At 37.6% G+C, this 15,440-nt stretch overlaps 1 protein-coding gene across 13 annotated transcripts in view; it reads right to left on the reverse strand.

The window, feature by feature from the left end:
* The window catches only part of SIPA1L2 (signal induced proliferation associated 1 like 2), a 238,194-nt gene that overhangs the window by 37,516 nt on the left and 185,238 nt on the right, over positions 1-15,440 (reverse strand). For 10 of the 13 annotated variants that reach the window (XM_073338090.1, XM_073338089.1, XM_073338083.1 and 7 more), the window contains 4 exons: positions 12,433-12,528; positions 10,710-10,810; positions 10,052-10,155; positions 6,279-6,667 (listed from right to left, as the gene is read on the reverse strand). In XM_073338090.1, the coding sequence (XP_073194191.1) occupies positions 6,279-6,667; positions 10,052-10,155; positions 10,710-10,810; positions 12,433-12,528 (690 nt within the window). The remainder of the gene's footprint in view (positions 1-6,278; positions 6,668-10,051; positions 10,156-10,709; positions 10,811-12,432; positions 12,529-15,440) is intronic. The other 3 variants (XM_078852225.1, XM_078852224.1, XM_078852221.1) reach the window with 1 other exon arrangement.

The raw sequence follows: 15,440 nt of genomic DNA on the forward strand, positions 1-15,440 counted from the left end.
GTTTTATATATCGCTAAATCACAGTTATCAACTCTCTGAGCACACATTCATGAACACACGCATGTGTACACACTCAGAAGGACTTCACAGGACAAGCATTTTCTATCATTGAACCTATTGCAATGCCAAGGCAAACCAGTCTGATTTAAAGACAATGAGCCAAATTCAACCCTGGTGTAACCCCATCAATGCCAAGAATTACATCAGGAATGAACATGGCCCCAGATGATTGCCTGAACTCTGAGAACTTCTAGACATTTCCACTTGGCAAGAGTAATGTTAAGACACATCTTCAAAAGGTAGGCGCTTGATTTAAGCTTTCTTTTAAAAAATGTCACATGAATAGAAATAACTTTCACCCCAATGAAAGTGGCAATGGATTATTTTATTATTATTATTTTATTATTTATTATTATTATTTTATTATTTCTGGATTATTTTAACGTTCTCTTGCATTATTAATAGTGCTAGCAATTATTAATGATATGTTTCATCAGACTCTCTCAAAGTACTTTACAGTCAAATTAAAGCAAACAACGTCTCCTTGAGGAAGGCCTTATTTTACAGATGAAGGAACTAAGGCACCAGTAAATATGACTTATTTAAAGCAATTTGTTAAGTCAGTTGCAGAGCTGGGAACAGAAGTCACAGCTCTGACTCTGAGACCTGTGCCCTAACTACCATACAAGGCTCATTGCTAATCCAGTCATAATAGTACTGTGCTCATTCATGAGAACCAGAAAGTGACAGTGACTAGACTTGTTTCATTGTTCATGCTGAGTGAAATGTAAATGGTAAAACAGTATAGATATGTTTTGATTGACCTGAGTTTTCTAAAATACCTACTAGGAGCAGAGAGGGAAGATACATCTCTCTCCCCCCCCCCCCCCCCGCCAAAAAAGACAATGGATTACTGATACACACAGCATGAACATTCAATTATTAAAAATGATTAACACTGGGATATCAAGTATTGGTGACATTACCCCTTATTGTAGATCACTTTTTCACCCTCAGTGGATGGTAGAACAATTATATTTTTTTCCCCTAATTTTCTCTGATTCTCTTAGTTGCCAGCTGTAGCCAGATGATCAACGGGCAGGATTATGCTTGTCAGAAAATGTGGGTGGGTAACTTTAAAGGTGATCAGTAGCAAGCCAGAAGGAATTTGACACATGCCGACTCCTACTCCAGGAGAAGATTTTGTGAGGAGTGGAAATTGGGGTCACTGCTGTAAGAGCAGTGCCTGGAATTGCAGCTTCTCAGCTTCATCAGATTCTGGAGCAGGGAACAACCTGTGGCAGATTTACCTCCACATACCCAAACAGAAAGTGGAAAGGGGGATGAGGAAGATCTCCCGAAGGATATGCAAAAGGAGCAATGAGAGAGGTAAGAAGAGAGCCAGGACAGGACAGTCATGAAAGACAAGGGAGGACAAGATTTCAAGAACAGCACAGTTGACTGTATCAAAAGTAGCTGACAGGTCAAGCAGGATGAGGATGGAGTATTGGTTCTGAGATTTGGCTAAGAAGAGGTCTTCAGAGAATTTGGTGACAGTTGAGTGCAAGGGTAGAAGCCAGACTGGAGTATCTAGGATGGAATTGGAGAGAAACTCCAGACAGTGACTGTAAACAGCACGTTCAATGAGCTTAGAAATGAAAGGGAGATGGGAAAAGGAGTGGTAGGTGGAGAGGCAAGTGAAGTCAAGGGTTTGTATCTTTAAGATGGGAGAAACTAAAGCATGTTTGTATTGAGAGAAAACAACCAGAGGACATTAGGAGGTTAAGGGAGGGAATAAGAGTGGCCCCCGCAGGGAGATCAGGAGATGGGATGGGGTCACTGGAGCCAGGGGACGGTGGAAGAGAGCAGATAAGAAACTTCTGCCTCCGTGGCCAACGAAGGAGGAGAAAAAAGTTTGAGGTGGGGAAGAGAGGGGAAGAAAAAGGGGAAGGGAAGGCAAGCCAAGGGAGGGGAAATGTCATGTCAAATTTTGTCAATTTTCTCTTGAAAGAAAGTGTGCAGAGAGAAGTGGTGGGAGGAGGTGAAGGTTTGAGGAGTGAGTTAAAGGTGCTGAAAAGGCAATTGGTATTGAAGGCATGAGATTCAATTAAGTTGGAAAAGTAGAGCTATTCAGGAAGGCAGCAGAATTGAAAGAGGAGAGAATGAATCTGTAGCAGAGGAAGTTGGTCTGGTCACTGGATTTCTGCTAAAGATGCTCTTCACTGCGAGTGCAGGAGTAGAGGAAACAGATGCTGGGGTAAGCCACGGCAGGAGGTTAGTAGGATGGATCTTGCGATGGGAGATAGAAGTATCAGAAGGAACTTTTTGACATAGATTTGTTACAGCATCAAAATTAAAGTATATAGAAGCTTCTCCATCTCAGGTTACAGATTCAGTATGACCTTGCCTCATCCAGTGGCATGCTGGTTACTAGCTTTTGAGTCCAAAACTATTGACTAGCTAGGAAGGTAGGTATGCAAAACTATTTGAAGTTAAATGAAACTGTTTGTAACAGTACAGTAACCTGATTGTATTTGGTAATCCAAGGGTGTAATTAGAATTTTAAAAAATGAGAGAGCAAAACAGAATTACACAGCTGTAAAAAACAAGGCTGTACATATTTCAAAGGGATCTGATAGTTTGTGATGTCATTACACACAATAGGCTTGATTCTGTAACCCTTACTCAGACAGATTAATACTTTCTTCAATGGGACTACTCAATATGAATAAAGGGTGGTAGAATCAGGCCCAATATATCTATATTCAACAGCATTCCTGGGTTGTATTTCATCCTTTTAATAAACAGCATACAATTTTAACAAGGAACCATTGATTTTTTTATATAGGAAATAGCTTTCCTCCAGCCTGCCTGTTTGTTTTAATTTATGAGCTATTTATACTTACAGAAAATGTTTATTATTAAACATTTATACTGTGGTAATACCTAAAAGTCACAGTAGGACTCTGACCCGTTTGAGTTAGTCACTGAGAAAATACAGAGTCAAATTCTGAACAGTTAAGGAATATCATACTGATAAGGATTTGGCATGGGGATGACTTGCCAGTCAGAACACAATTCACTTATATATTAAAATAATGAAAACACCGTATTTCACAGTAGCAATATCACAGCTGTGAAATAAGACTCGTTTCTTAAAGTTTGTTTGGCTACAGTACATCAGATCCTTAAAAGTGCTTAAGTATCGATGAAGTATGGTTTGTGACACAAAACTCATTTGAAGAGTTGTACCTAAAACAGGTAACCCACATGAAATACAATTTATGATTTTTTATAGTAACATCATTTGGCACTCAAATTAGGAATACATATTTTTAAAAAATTATTACCAAACTGAGATTGGACAACCCTGAAGAGAGAGTCATGATCTCTTGAGTTTTAACTGGCTCTGCCATTGACTTAGGTAAGTCATGTGAACTCTTTGCATATCAGTTTTTCCATCTGCAAAACAAGAATAGATTTTCCTGTCTGCCTCCCGGAGGTGGACTGAAGATTATTTAATGTCTGTATGGCATTTTACATGTTTAAAATGCTATGCAAATAATAATTATTTCTATTCTATTCTTCAGAAATCTATTTCAGCCCACTGTATCTCCAGAGTTCATATTCTATTATGTATGTATATAGTATTCAGTATTGGAAAGTATTTACTGGGTATTCTTCCTGTCTGTACACTACTGTATCTTCTACAGTTTAGGAGAATGATTATGAAATCAGATGAGACAAATTTACTGAATACAGAGGGAGGATGTTGAATGTAACTCATTGTTTTTTCCTGTACTGATTTGCATTGAAAATAGATGAAGAGGAACAAAAATGTGCAAATAATTTCCCTTTAAATGACTCCACCTTACCAAACAAAAGCCTTCAACATACATTCAAAAGCAGCACCTTCAAAAACACCAGAAAATGGGAATTACAAGATAAAAGCGTCCAGTTGTACGAGTCCTCTCACACAACACAACTCGCTTTTAGAACACACACACTGTACACAAATTCCATGTACAGTCAAAGGGCAGACAGCAAAACCCATCAAATTCAATCCAACAAATATATTTTGCCAGGCATCTAACACATTAATTTAAATTAAGGGGCAAGGTATGCAATACAGCTTCACTATACACAAATATAAAGAAACAGATATTTCCAGTGGAATTATATCTGATTGCTATAGCATTAAATCCTTATGTCATCAGTTGCATTGTACTGAAAGAGCACGTGCAGCCAAGTGCTTCTTGAAAAAATGTGCTAATCAGAGAAAGGGGTGCCAAGCTAACTTGATGGGTTTCTTTTTGAAGCTATTACAGTTATTTAAATTAATTGGAATAATGGAGGCAGTGATACTAATGCAAAATTAACATTAATAATATAAACACACTGTGCTGATATTTTACTAATTTACAAACTTATTTTGTACCCATTCCAATATTTTAATGATCACTTGATTGCCAGCAGGACAGAGTATAGTTTATTTATTTATTCCATCTTAATAGCTATGCTGCTGAACTGAAGTGTCACGATACAGTGGAAAGAAAAGGAGTACTTGTGGCACCTTAGAGACTAACCAATTTATTTACAGTGGGATTCTCAAGGAATAAACTATTTACTTATTTATGAGTAGGTTTTTCTATGGTGCTCATTGTATTATCTGACATCTCCACCAATATTAACGAACATATTCTCCTAACACGCCCATGCAGTAGGTGTTTATTCTCCCAATACTCCCACAGTGCTATCCAATTTTGTTATTCTCTTGATTAAGAAATGAGAAAATGTTGTACTATGCAATACATAAATGACAAATGCTTTATCCAATTAATCCCACAACCCCAGAACACTCAGGGCCCTGCAGGTATGCCACCTTGTGCTGTGCTCCTGACAGGCTACACAAGCTACACAGGGTCAGATCATCTGAGTACATTTCTGGGAAGACCTCCACAAACACATAATAGGAAATGGTGATGATGAGTAGCTGACTTTCATCCACGCAAGTCAGTATAAATGTTTGCATGAGGCTTGCAGCAAACATGTGGCTCACTGTGGGCAAAACCCTGAAGGATCTTGAGGTATGTAAAGCATCCAAAATTGAGGTGTGTGATTGTGAAGGGAGTTAGAGCTTGTCAACATGGGAAAGTTGTACCAGTGTAAGGGAAGATGTGAATTTAAATAGCTATAGTTATACTGGTACAATTCCTAGTGTGGACATGCTTACTTTGGTAGAAGTATGCTTTTTTCCCCAATTTAATTTATGTTGCTTTGAAGTGGTTTAAGCTAAACTGAAAAAAGACATTCTTATTCCAGCACAATAGCATCCACACAAGGACTTATCCTGGTATAACTACAGTGATTTAACTACATCAGTATAATTATACTGGTATAACTGTAAAATTTTCCCATGTAGGCAAGCCCTTCGAAAAACATGGATGAAAGTATCCTGTTAAATAGGAGAAGGAGGAATCTACAAGGTGCCGCCACATAGGGCTGCAATAAAGGGGAAGGCACTTTGATTGTCCAAGGTGCTTGGTTATCCCCATAAAATTCTCAGTGAACATGAAGCAGATTGTACTCCTCATCATGTGTCACTGTAGCATGACAACTAAATATCACAGAAGCATTTTATTCTGGCCTTACTGGAAAGTCCCTTCCTCTCTAAAAATACTCAGAGGGGCACTACAGCGCAAGTTTGACACCATTGTGTGAACTGGCCTTGACTGAAACAATGGCTCATCATTTTGCTAGCTAAACACACTCTACCCAGTTCAAACTGATATGGACGTTATCATTTCCTGTCCTAAATGTTTGTCCAATGTAGTTAAGTGCCATTAAACAGGTACTGCATTTTCACCTCAAAGGGTAAAAGTGCTTTGGGGTTCTTTGGGGAAAAAGTGCAATATACATGTAGGTTATTATGCCTTTCAAAGTGGGTCAATCAATTTCAAAGGAGTGATATAGACTCAATAAATTGTGTGTTCCCCCAAAGATACTAAATGCTCTTACAAATTTTTTAAAATTTTTGTGTAACTAACACCTCTGGATTAGGTTTTTAAATAGAAATTCGTACATACAGACACACCCTCTGTAACAGACTCATGGAAGGTGAGGGAAAGCCTTTTGCAGGCTTCTTCATATATGTATTGAAATATAAAAAGTTAAAATTAATAAGTGCATTTTCAAGGAAGAGAAACAATGAGCACAAACAAAAGCAAATGCTCTCAGTCACTAATTTTATCACCTAATTTGTATAGAAAACCACATACCTAGAATGAGAGGATATTTCACTGAGGTCTCCCATGCTACCTTCAGCTGTATGACTGCTAGAAATGGCAGAAGTATAGCTATGTACAGCATACATTTTAGCTTGTTCATCATCTTGCCCAGGAGTTTCAGAAGATTCAGTCCACTGCTCAGCCCGACTGTGCACCCCAGACCTGCTGCCAGCAAGGTGTAAAGGAGCCATAAGAGGAGCAGGCATACAAGGAGCTGTATCAATTCCACTGTCAGTAGAAGCCCCTTTAATATATGTTAATCCAAGCAATTCAGGGTCCATCAGGTCTCCGGAGCCAAAGTGCTTTTCATCACTATTGCTCGACGTATTACTGGACAGGGTATTGCTGCTGGAGTGACTGGAACAGTTTTTGTCTCCAATCTTTAAAAAAAACCAAAGTTTATAAATAATATTTACTTCCGTTTAAGGTTACTTAATTTTCTTTATTCAAAGGTTATTTAGCCTGCATTTAATACTTGGCACAGCATTGTTAAATACAAACACCAAATACAAAAGAAGCTAAATGCACAACCAGCTTCTATGAAGTGAACTGCACAATTGGCTAGGTGTATTATGGGACTTTTCTTTCCTCCAAAATAAGTCTATTGTTTTGGTAGGTAAATAGACATTAGACCATTGGTTTGATCTCATATGGCAAATCCCATATTCACATTTAAATTCTTTGATTCTGACATGCTTGCATCCATAAACTATCATTTGTGGATAGTTAAAATGAACAAACCACTGAATTAGGTTCTATTGCAATTCGGAAGAACAATGAAGACTGAATTACTGTTACCCTCTCTGAGTAGATGAAATATCCAGTTTATTGGATCAGGTGCAGCATGTATGACTACCTGAAATGAAGGCAAGTGAAATGTGTTTACCAAATGCAAGTGACTTGAACCTCTGGGGGTTCAGGCTCAATATGACTGCTGGACTAGAAGAACTGTGTCAGACAGTTGTGTCAGTAGAAAATTTGAGGGGATTTTATAAAGAGCTGAATTCATTTACCTGTGAGGCAAGACAGCCAAGACCAGGCCAGATGAAGCCTAGGTAAGAAGGAAAGTAGGAGGGTAGACTGCTATTTTTAATTAGATTCCCCTTCCAGCAAATGTACATAAGGATACATCATTTGTTATACACCAAACTGTTAGAGGTAGCCCTTCTGAAAAGGCTGCCTCACCTAACTGCACATTGACAATTAACAAGTCTCAGTATCTGTTTGAAAAGTTGCTACAAAAAGAGGGGGTTTAAGTTCATTATGAACCTTATGGAGATGGTTTTCAACTTCACTATAAGGGAACTAGATGCTGGAAATGCAAATGAACACATTTCTAGGGATGGGATGCACAAGGATTTGCTAGAGAGTTGTCTAGCACAGAGGTGCTTCAGTTTGGACCACAAATGCAACATGGCATCGAAGAGGAAAGAAACCATTAGGAAGCAAGGAAGCCTTCAGGAAGTAAAGAAAACACAGGAAGGAGTGATGTAAGTATCAGTCCGAGCAAAAGGTTCCTTCAGGCTGCTCTAGTCTATAGTAAGTACCTGCTTGGCACTGGAACTGGCACAGAGGATTGGGATGAGCTGGCGAACAGCACCTTTGCGTGCTCTCCTCTTGAGCTCAACAAGCATACCTCAGCTACAGCTCAGAGTCAGGTATTTCTATGTGCCACAGCCACTCTTCATAGGGAATCTCAATGTGGCCTTAACAGTGACCGAACTCCGTCATGACATGATGATGTCATGGAGCAATTAGAACTCAAGTATAGTAAATCATCAGGACAAGATGATATTCATCCAAGATTTCTGAAGAGCAAAGACACTGAGGTGGATATGCAATGTATCCCAAACAGCAACATGTGTTCCTGAAGACTGTAAAGTTGTTCGTTTAGTGTTCATCTCCAGCAAAGGACAATCCAAGGAACTGGGCAGCAAAAATGATTGGGGTATGGAACAGCTTCCATATAAGAAGAGATTAAAAAGACTGGGACTTTTCAGTTTGGAAATGAGACTATTAAGAGGAGATATCATAGAGATCTATTAAATCTTGACTGGTGTGAAGAAAGTGAATAAGGAAATGTTATTTACTTCTTCACATAATACAAGAACTGGAGGTCACCCGATGGAATTAATAGGCAGCAGGTTTAAAACGAACAAAAGGAAGTATTTCCTCACACAACACAGTCAGTCTTTGGAACTCTTTGCCAGAGGATGCTGTGAAGACCAAAACTATAATAGGGTTACAAAAAAGTAGGTAAGTTAATGGAGGACAGGTCCATAGGTGACTATTAAGGATGGGCAGGGATGCAACCCATACTCTGAGTGTCCCTAGCCTCTGTGTTCTAGAAGCTGGGTGTGGACACCAGTGGATGGACCACTTGATGATTGCCCTTTCTGTACATTCCCTCTGAAGCACCTGGCATTGGCCACTGTCAGAGACAGGAAACTGAGATAGATGGACCATTGATCTGACCCAGTATGACCATTTTTATGTTTTTATGCTTTGGATAGGCCTCTTTCAGTTTTGAATTAAGTGACTGATTGAGTAATTCAAGGATAGAGTAATGCTGTGCTGCATTCAAATATATATAACCAAGTCAAAATAAATGTATGAAGTTCAGTGAATAGAACAGTATCTCAGGTATTGGTACTGGGTTTAATGCTATTCATTCTACACAGTGACTCAATCCTCAAACATCTGGGCAACTTCTCCTTGCCTGAAAACATCAGGAAGTAATTTCCCCCATGTGTCAGATTGTATAGTACTGTACACAACAGCATTATGAGGGTCTTTTTTTCAAACATCATGGACCAGATTCACAGCTTGTATAAATCAGAAAGCCAATTTCACTCCAGCTGAGAATCTGGCCCCATAATCCTATTGAAATTAGTACTTTTTACAAGTAGTATCATACAGTTTCCTGGTACATCTAGCAAGACTTCTGTATTACAAACACACAAAATGCTATTAAGGGAACAAGGCACTTTACTATTATTTTTTTCCTTTCCCTAAACCATAGGACACTGGCCACTACTAAATGCAAGCTAACTGAACCAGGTAGTCCAATTATCTGATCCAATACTTCAACTTGTATGCATCTTTTCTTAAGGCAGCCATAGCATTTGTATTAGATTTAGAAAATGAATCTGTTTAATAACTTTTAACTTCTAATCCTAGTGAAGTTAGTACATTTCTTAGTGCACACCACTTAATCCAGCTGGAAATCATTAAAAAAAACAACCAAAACAAAACAAACAGGCCACCACTTTCACACCCACAATTAAAAAGGCACAAAAAGAGAACATTTAACCAGATACAGTCTTTAGAGGTGGAAACTTTGCCCAAATAATAAGAAAGCTGATTGCTGATAATTATAGAACATATGTTATCCCATACAACATGTCAAGAAATGCCATGCATAAATGTAATGTGTATAATGGGAGGTGCTCCTATGACTGAGCAAACCAATGTAAATGAAGCTCTCGTCAGACAGCAGAGCAATGCTCACATTAGTAAGGATTTTATCCCTGCAATGTCCCAGAAACCAGAACTTGACCTTTTTAATGCACTTAGTTTGAGAATACTGCATCCATTGCGGAATCAGAGATCCTTGCATAGCTATGCACAATACTATTAGCCTCTCAAACTCCAAACTGTACTACAGGAATTACTAAAATGTATTTTAAAACATTTAAGATTCTTGCAAGTGTCTTTTCAGACCCAAGTTTTTAACAGCAGAAGAGAAGTTTGAACAGACTTACATGAGAAAGTTTGCTTGGCGAATCCTTGCCATTGCCTTCTTTTGGTAAAGCCCGGTCTTTGTAGGAACTCAAGACTTTGGTGGATGGTGCATGCCACTTCATTTCTGCCATAAATAATCGTATTTTAATTTCTGATTTCTAAAAGTCTAACTTGATTTCTAAAATGAACATACTGTACAAAGGGAAAAGCACATAACTCAGTGCTTTAAGCATCAGGTTTAAGACAACTAAGCCCTGTGGAATCACAGGTTCAAACCTTGGCAGACTTTTCTAACCCTTTTGTTGTTCCAAGATCATTAATTAGAGTTCTATGCAGTCCACTCTGTGAGATGAATGAAACCTTAGAAATCAAAGTGTTTGTTCTGAGCCTACTTTAAATATTCCATGGCCCTTCCTATAAAAGGGTAAGAATTTGCCTCAGTGTTCTGTGGTCAAAATCTATCCTATTCTGACTGTTACACTGCGTTTAGTTTCCTCTTACCACCTCGGAGCTGGTTGCATTTCACTGATGCTGCATTCATTTTAAAGCACTTTAGGATCCTTTGGGATGAAAGGTTCTATATAAATTGAAATTAGGATCATCATCAGAACCAGTAGTTAACTTTACTTGTATATCCTAGGAAGATTATTTACTTTTAATATATGGTATTATTATTACCAGCATATCTGGTTCCTTCCAAAGTTTCCTCTCGTTCTCTGCCTCCTTCACACTCCAGTGGACTTGAACCTTGGTGTTCATGAAGTAAAGGGGATTGGCACCTTGTAACATAAGCAGACGATCAAGTTGTTTCTTTCTTAACTACAAAACTGGATTATCCCACAAGGAACTTTCCAAGGTAAAAATCTTTGTAGGTCATTAACTGTAAACAATCACCACCACCCAGCAAGCAAATAGTATTGGGAAATTTGTTACACTTCGATATTTTTACTTAGAGTAAGTTTGTTGGCAGAACACTGTTTAGGATTAATTATAAACAAATAATGCTAGATTAAAAACCCCTACATTTTTGGGGCCAAACATTCAAAGCCCCATACAATGGATGGACCATGAAAATGCATCAACTAGCTGTTCCATGGACCAGTTCCCACTTCTATGCACACAAATATCCGACAGTATGTGCAAATGTAGGATTCTACTAATGAAATGGGTGCACAACATATTTTGCATCTACTGAACTGAGGTTTGAAAATTTTGCCTTTTATTCAAAATTGGAATTGATGGCTCTACACACACCAGTACTAAATCCATTACTTGAAACACTTCCACTTTCACAGATGTCAGGCACTCTTAATCTGAAATTCCTTGAGCAGGTTCCAAGACAATACACATATCTGCTACATGGGATATTTTACACATAATCAAACATGTCAAGGCAATATTCTGCTGATAACAGACAAGAAGATGATTTGTGTGTCCATATTTTATTATAAAAATAACTTAATTAACTGAGTATCATGTCTCAAGTGTTTTTAAATTAGGCAGCTTGTGTATTTCTGTATCTCAATATTTAACAGCAAAAATGTTACCAAGCAGTAGATACATGCAACCAAAGTGCTACATTCACAGTAATGAAGAACAGATCTCACATAGAAAATATGTATTAGAATTGAGTTAGTTAACTTTTTGGTGACCTTAAACATTTAACATACTTTTTGGGAGGGGTTCCTATTCACTAACAGCTCAATTGTGAATCCTCCTGTGCAGGGAAGTAAGGGGAAGTAACAAGCCCCATTAACACTCATGTGAAAGAACTACCCATATTGCTGGAGCCTGCCCGGGGAAAAGAGACCAGCTGCCACAGGGATACTAAGTCAGCCTCCCGTGCAAGTGGATAGGAAGTAGATGTCACTGGAGCAAGTGCAGAGGGAGAAATAATTTGCACCTTAAAAGGACTGACACAGAATATTATGCCCACTAAAGCAAAGGGAAGTAGAAACCAGACTGGAATGGAGTCTCAAGCTGGTTCCTGAATGTAGGCTGTCCTAATCCAGCACTAAAGCACTAACTAGTGTGGTTCCCAAACTGTGTTTGTGTACAGATTGCATGAGAGTCCCTGCTTCCAGTTTACTTAGGGTAGTATCACAAGTACTTTTCCTGATCCTCATTAATTTGCAAGGGATCTCAATTTGTGGGTAGAAATTCACAAATTTTCCACATTAGTTTGAGGACCAAATCCTGAACTCAATTACAGTGGTGCAAATCTGGAAAACCACCACTGATTTACACTGAGGTATCTCAGATCAGACTAGGCCTGTGATGCCCTCTATTTAAACTACATTTCCATTGCAAATGGGACTATTTAATATTTAGCTTGTACATAAATTCTGTTTCATAAAGAATTATATATGGGAGTTACAGTGAGATATAAAATCACCAGTACCCGTCATATCCCACTTGCTGTCTCCACTGGCTACTCCCGCTGGGTCCTGGGTCACTGGAGGACGACTGGTTGCTCGGTGAACTTCTGTAATGTTGACTAGAATCATTAACAGTGCACTGAGGTATTTGTGGAGTTTCAACATCTTTAACTGGTCTGTTATTTATTTATTTTACAAATAAATTCATTTTTACAATTAAAAATGAGGCACACAGATTGCAGTTTGAATACTTTAAGTATATTCCTATTGGGATTTTACAGTTAGACTTATTTCCTACAATTCATGTCATTTAAGCATTTTAGAAAATAGTATTTCCCAGTTTGTTATTGGCAGGATATTTCCATATGTAAATCTTAAAAAGACACCATGAAACACAAAAGTAGAGAACAGACTAGGTTTTAACAGATTAATGGCCAAATCCCACTCTCCTTATTCATATAAGTAGTCTCATTTGAACAAAGAGTTTAAGTTACTTGCATGAGTAAGCAAAGCAGGACTTTGCTCAGTTTTGAATATGGGAAACTCCCACAATGAAAAAAGGCACCTTCCCACCCAGAAACAATTACTAACATGTACTATGATATACCAGAAATGGTGAGGGCTTTGATTACACTATGGAATGCATAATATCAGTACCTTCATCCAATTGAGAACTAGGTCATCCTTCATATACGTTATGTGGGTAACATGAAGGCATTTTAAAGGGAATTGTATTATTATACTTTTAAAGAACATCATGTCTCGCATTAACAACTGTGTGACAAAAATTCTTGTATTTCCAGCTATTTGAAATATAATCATTGCCAGCTTTCAACTCCACTATCTTGTGGATCCCAGCCCCATACTCTTGACTCCTCATCCTTCTTTCCCTTCCCCCTTCCCATTTTCTTCATATATCCAGTTTCTAACTTGTCATTTCTTCCTTTTTAATCTCTAAAATTCACCCTTTTCTCATTGTCCCTAGTGCTATATAATCCGTATTTCTTAACCTTGTTATCTACCATATCAATGTCTCATCTCACTGCCCTTCCTAGCCCCAACTCCTCTCCAATCTGTCTGAAATGCTGCTGCTAAAGTAACCACCTATTTCCTAGAAACTCTCTATAGGCTTCATAGTCTGACCTCAGTAAATCTGAGTTTCTCATCCTCACCAACAAGGTCCTATATAATACCATTCTCTCCTATTTTTCTCTACTCAGTATCTAATTCCATAGGCTAGTTCCAAACCTTTTCTTTTACCATCTTCCCATCTCTCTGCTTCATGGATTTTACCATGCTGCTTCCCATGTCTGGAAGAGTCCTCACCCATTGGGCACCATCTCTCTTCTCTATATCCCTTTTTAAAACCTCACCTCCACAAGCAAATTGTTTTCCCTTGTTGTCATCATTAATCTCCCCACCCTGCCTATCCTGACCTGCTAGCTAATGTTTTGTCTTTGTTAAACTAGTCCTATTTCTATTATATAGTAAGCTTTTCAGGGCAAGCAATGGCTCACTGTATTTAAGGCCTCAGTCCTCCAAACATGTATGCATGTGCTTCACTTAGTTATGAATGCACAAACATGTTTGCAGGATTGGGGCTTATATTTGTAATGTGCTGTGGGAATTAATAGCATTTTATTAACTGTTGAATAAATATTTAAGTACTGTTTTCTAATAGAGCTTCACAAATCCAAAAAATTAGATATTTAGTACAACTGCCCTTTTAACATTGGACTTTAACAAGGAACAAAAGAATGGGTCAGTAAAGTGATCTTAAGTCATCTAACATTAAGCGTGGTTAGTTAAAATGCATTTTTGAAACAAGATGTAAAATATGCAAAGCATTAACTCAGAACCTTCTTTCCCTAAGGACAAGTTTTAAAATGTGCATTACTATTACTAATAGCCTAACTGTGATGTTTTAAACAAAATGTAAAAATACTATCAATTATTTCTCCTTCAGTACAGTAATAATTTATGCTTTTGGGGGCCAGAGAGCAGAAATTTTCAAAACCAATACATGACAAATTTTAGATTTTTATACAAATTAGGAGATTTCAGTCATGAGATCTGTTTTGCCTGGAGGTTAGAGAAACTGCATGGTTAAAGGGGAAAGGGCATAAAGGAGGGACAATTCCAGATAAAAAAGAAATTAATGGGGAAAGAATTATGTTAAAGAAACGAATTTGTTTACCTTATTTGGTGAGAATTAAAGAGTCAAATGCATTAACAGGTTTTTTGTTTTTTTTTTAAAGATCTGTATCCCTTTTCAAGGAGTAAAATGATTCATAATTACCTTTAAAATACTTCACCATAATGTAAGAGGTTTGATATTTTTACATCACAAGTTCTCTTTTTTTTTTAATAAGCAGAGAAAAAAAGCAAAGCATACGGAGTGGTAATGAATTACAGAATCCTTTGAAACTGTGTCCATAATACAATAAATGAACTTAAATCATTCATTTTGCAAGAGACAGGTTTGTTTTATTTATGCTTATCACTCATCTAAATAGGTTTCCATGACATCACTGATTGTGCCTCAGCTTAGAGCAAAAGTAGCCAGTCAGCTTCTGTTTCATTTGATTTGGGGTTGAAGGAGATGGTTGGTAGTCCTCATGGGGTGAAGTTATGAAATAGTGATGAGTGAATCACTCATTTTTTGGTTTGATAAATCAAAAACAATTTTGGGGAGAGGTGCCAACCTGAAAAGTAGGTTTTTCTTGATAAAGTGAAAAAATGTGGTGTTTGACCAGAAACATTTTTTTTATTTTTGTTTTGTTTCATTTTCACAGAATATCAGGGTTGGAAGGGACTTCAGGAGTTCAATCAGTCCAATCTCCTGCTCAAAGTTTTCAGCTGGTTTTTACACTTTTTTGTTTTCTAAAATAAATCTAGCAAAATTTTGAAACAAAAGATTTCAAAATGAAAAGTCAAAATGTTTTGAAAATGTCAAACAAAACATTTTGCTTTATTTATTTATTTTACAGGAGGCCACAAAACTATTCACCAAATTCAACCTAATTTAAGT

The sequence above is a fragment of the Lepidochelys kempii genome, chromosome 3 (assembly GCF_965140285.1).
Source record: "Lepidochelys kempii isolate rLepKem1 chromosome 3, rLepKem1.hap1, whole genome shotgun sequence".
Taxonomy (NCBI): Eukaryota; Metazoa; Chordata; order Testudines; family Cheloniidae; genus Lepidochelys; species Lepidochelys kempii.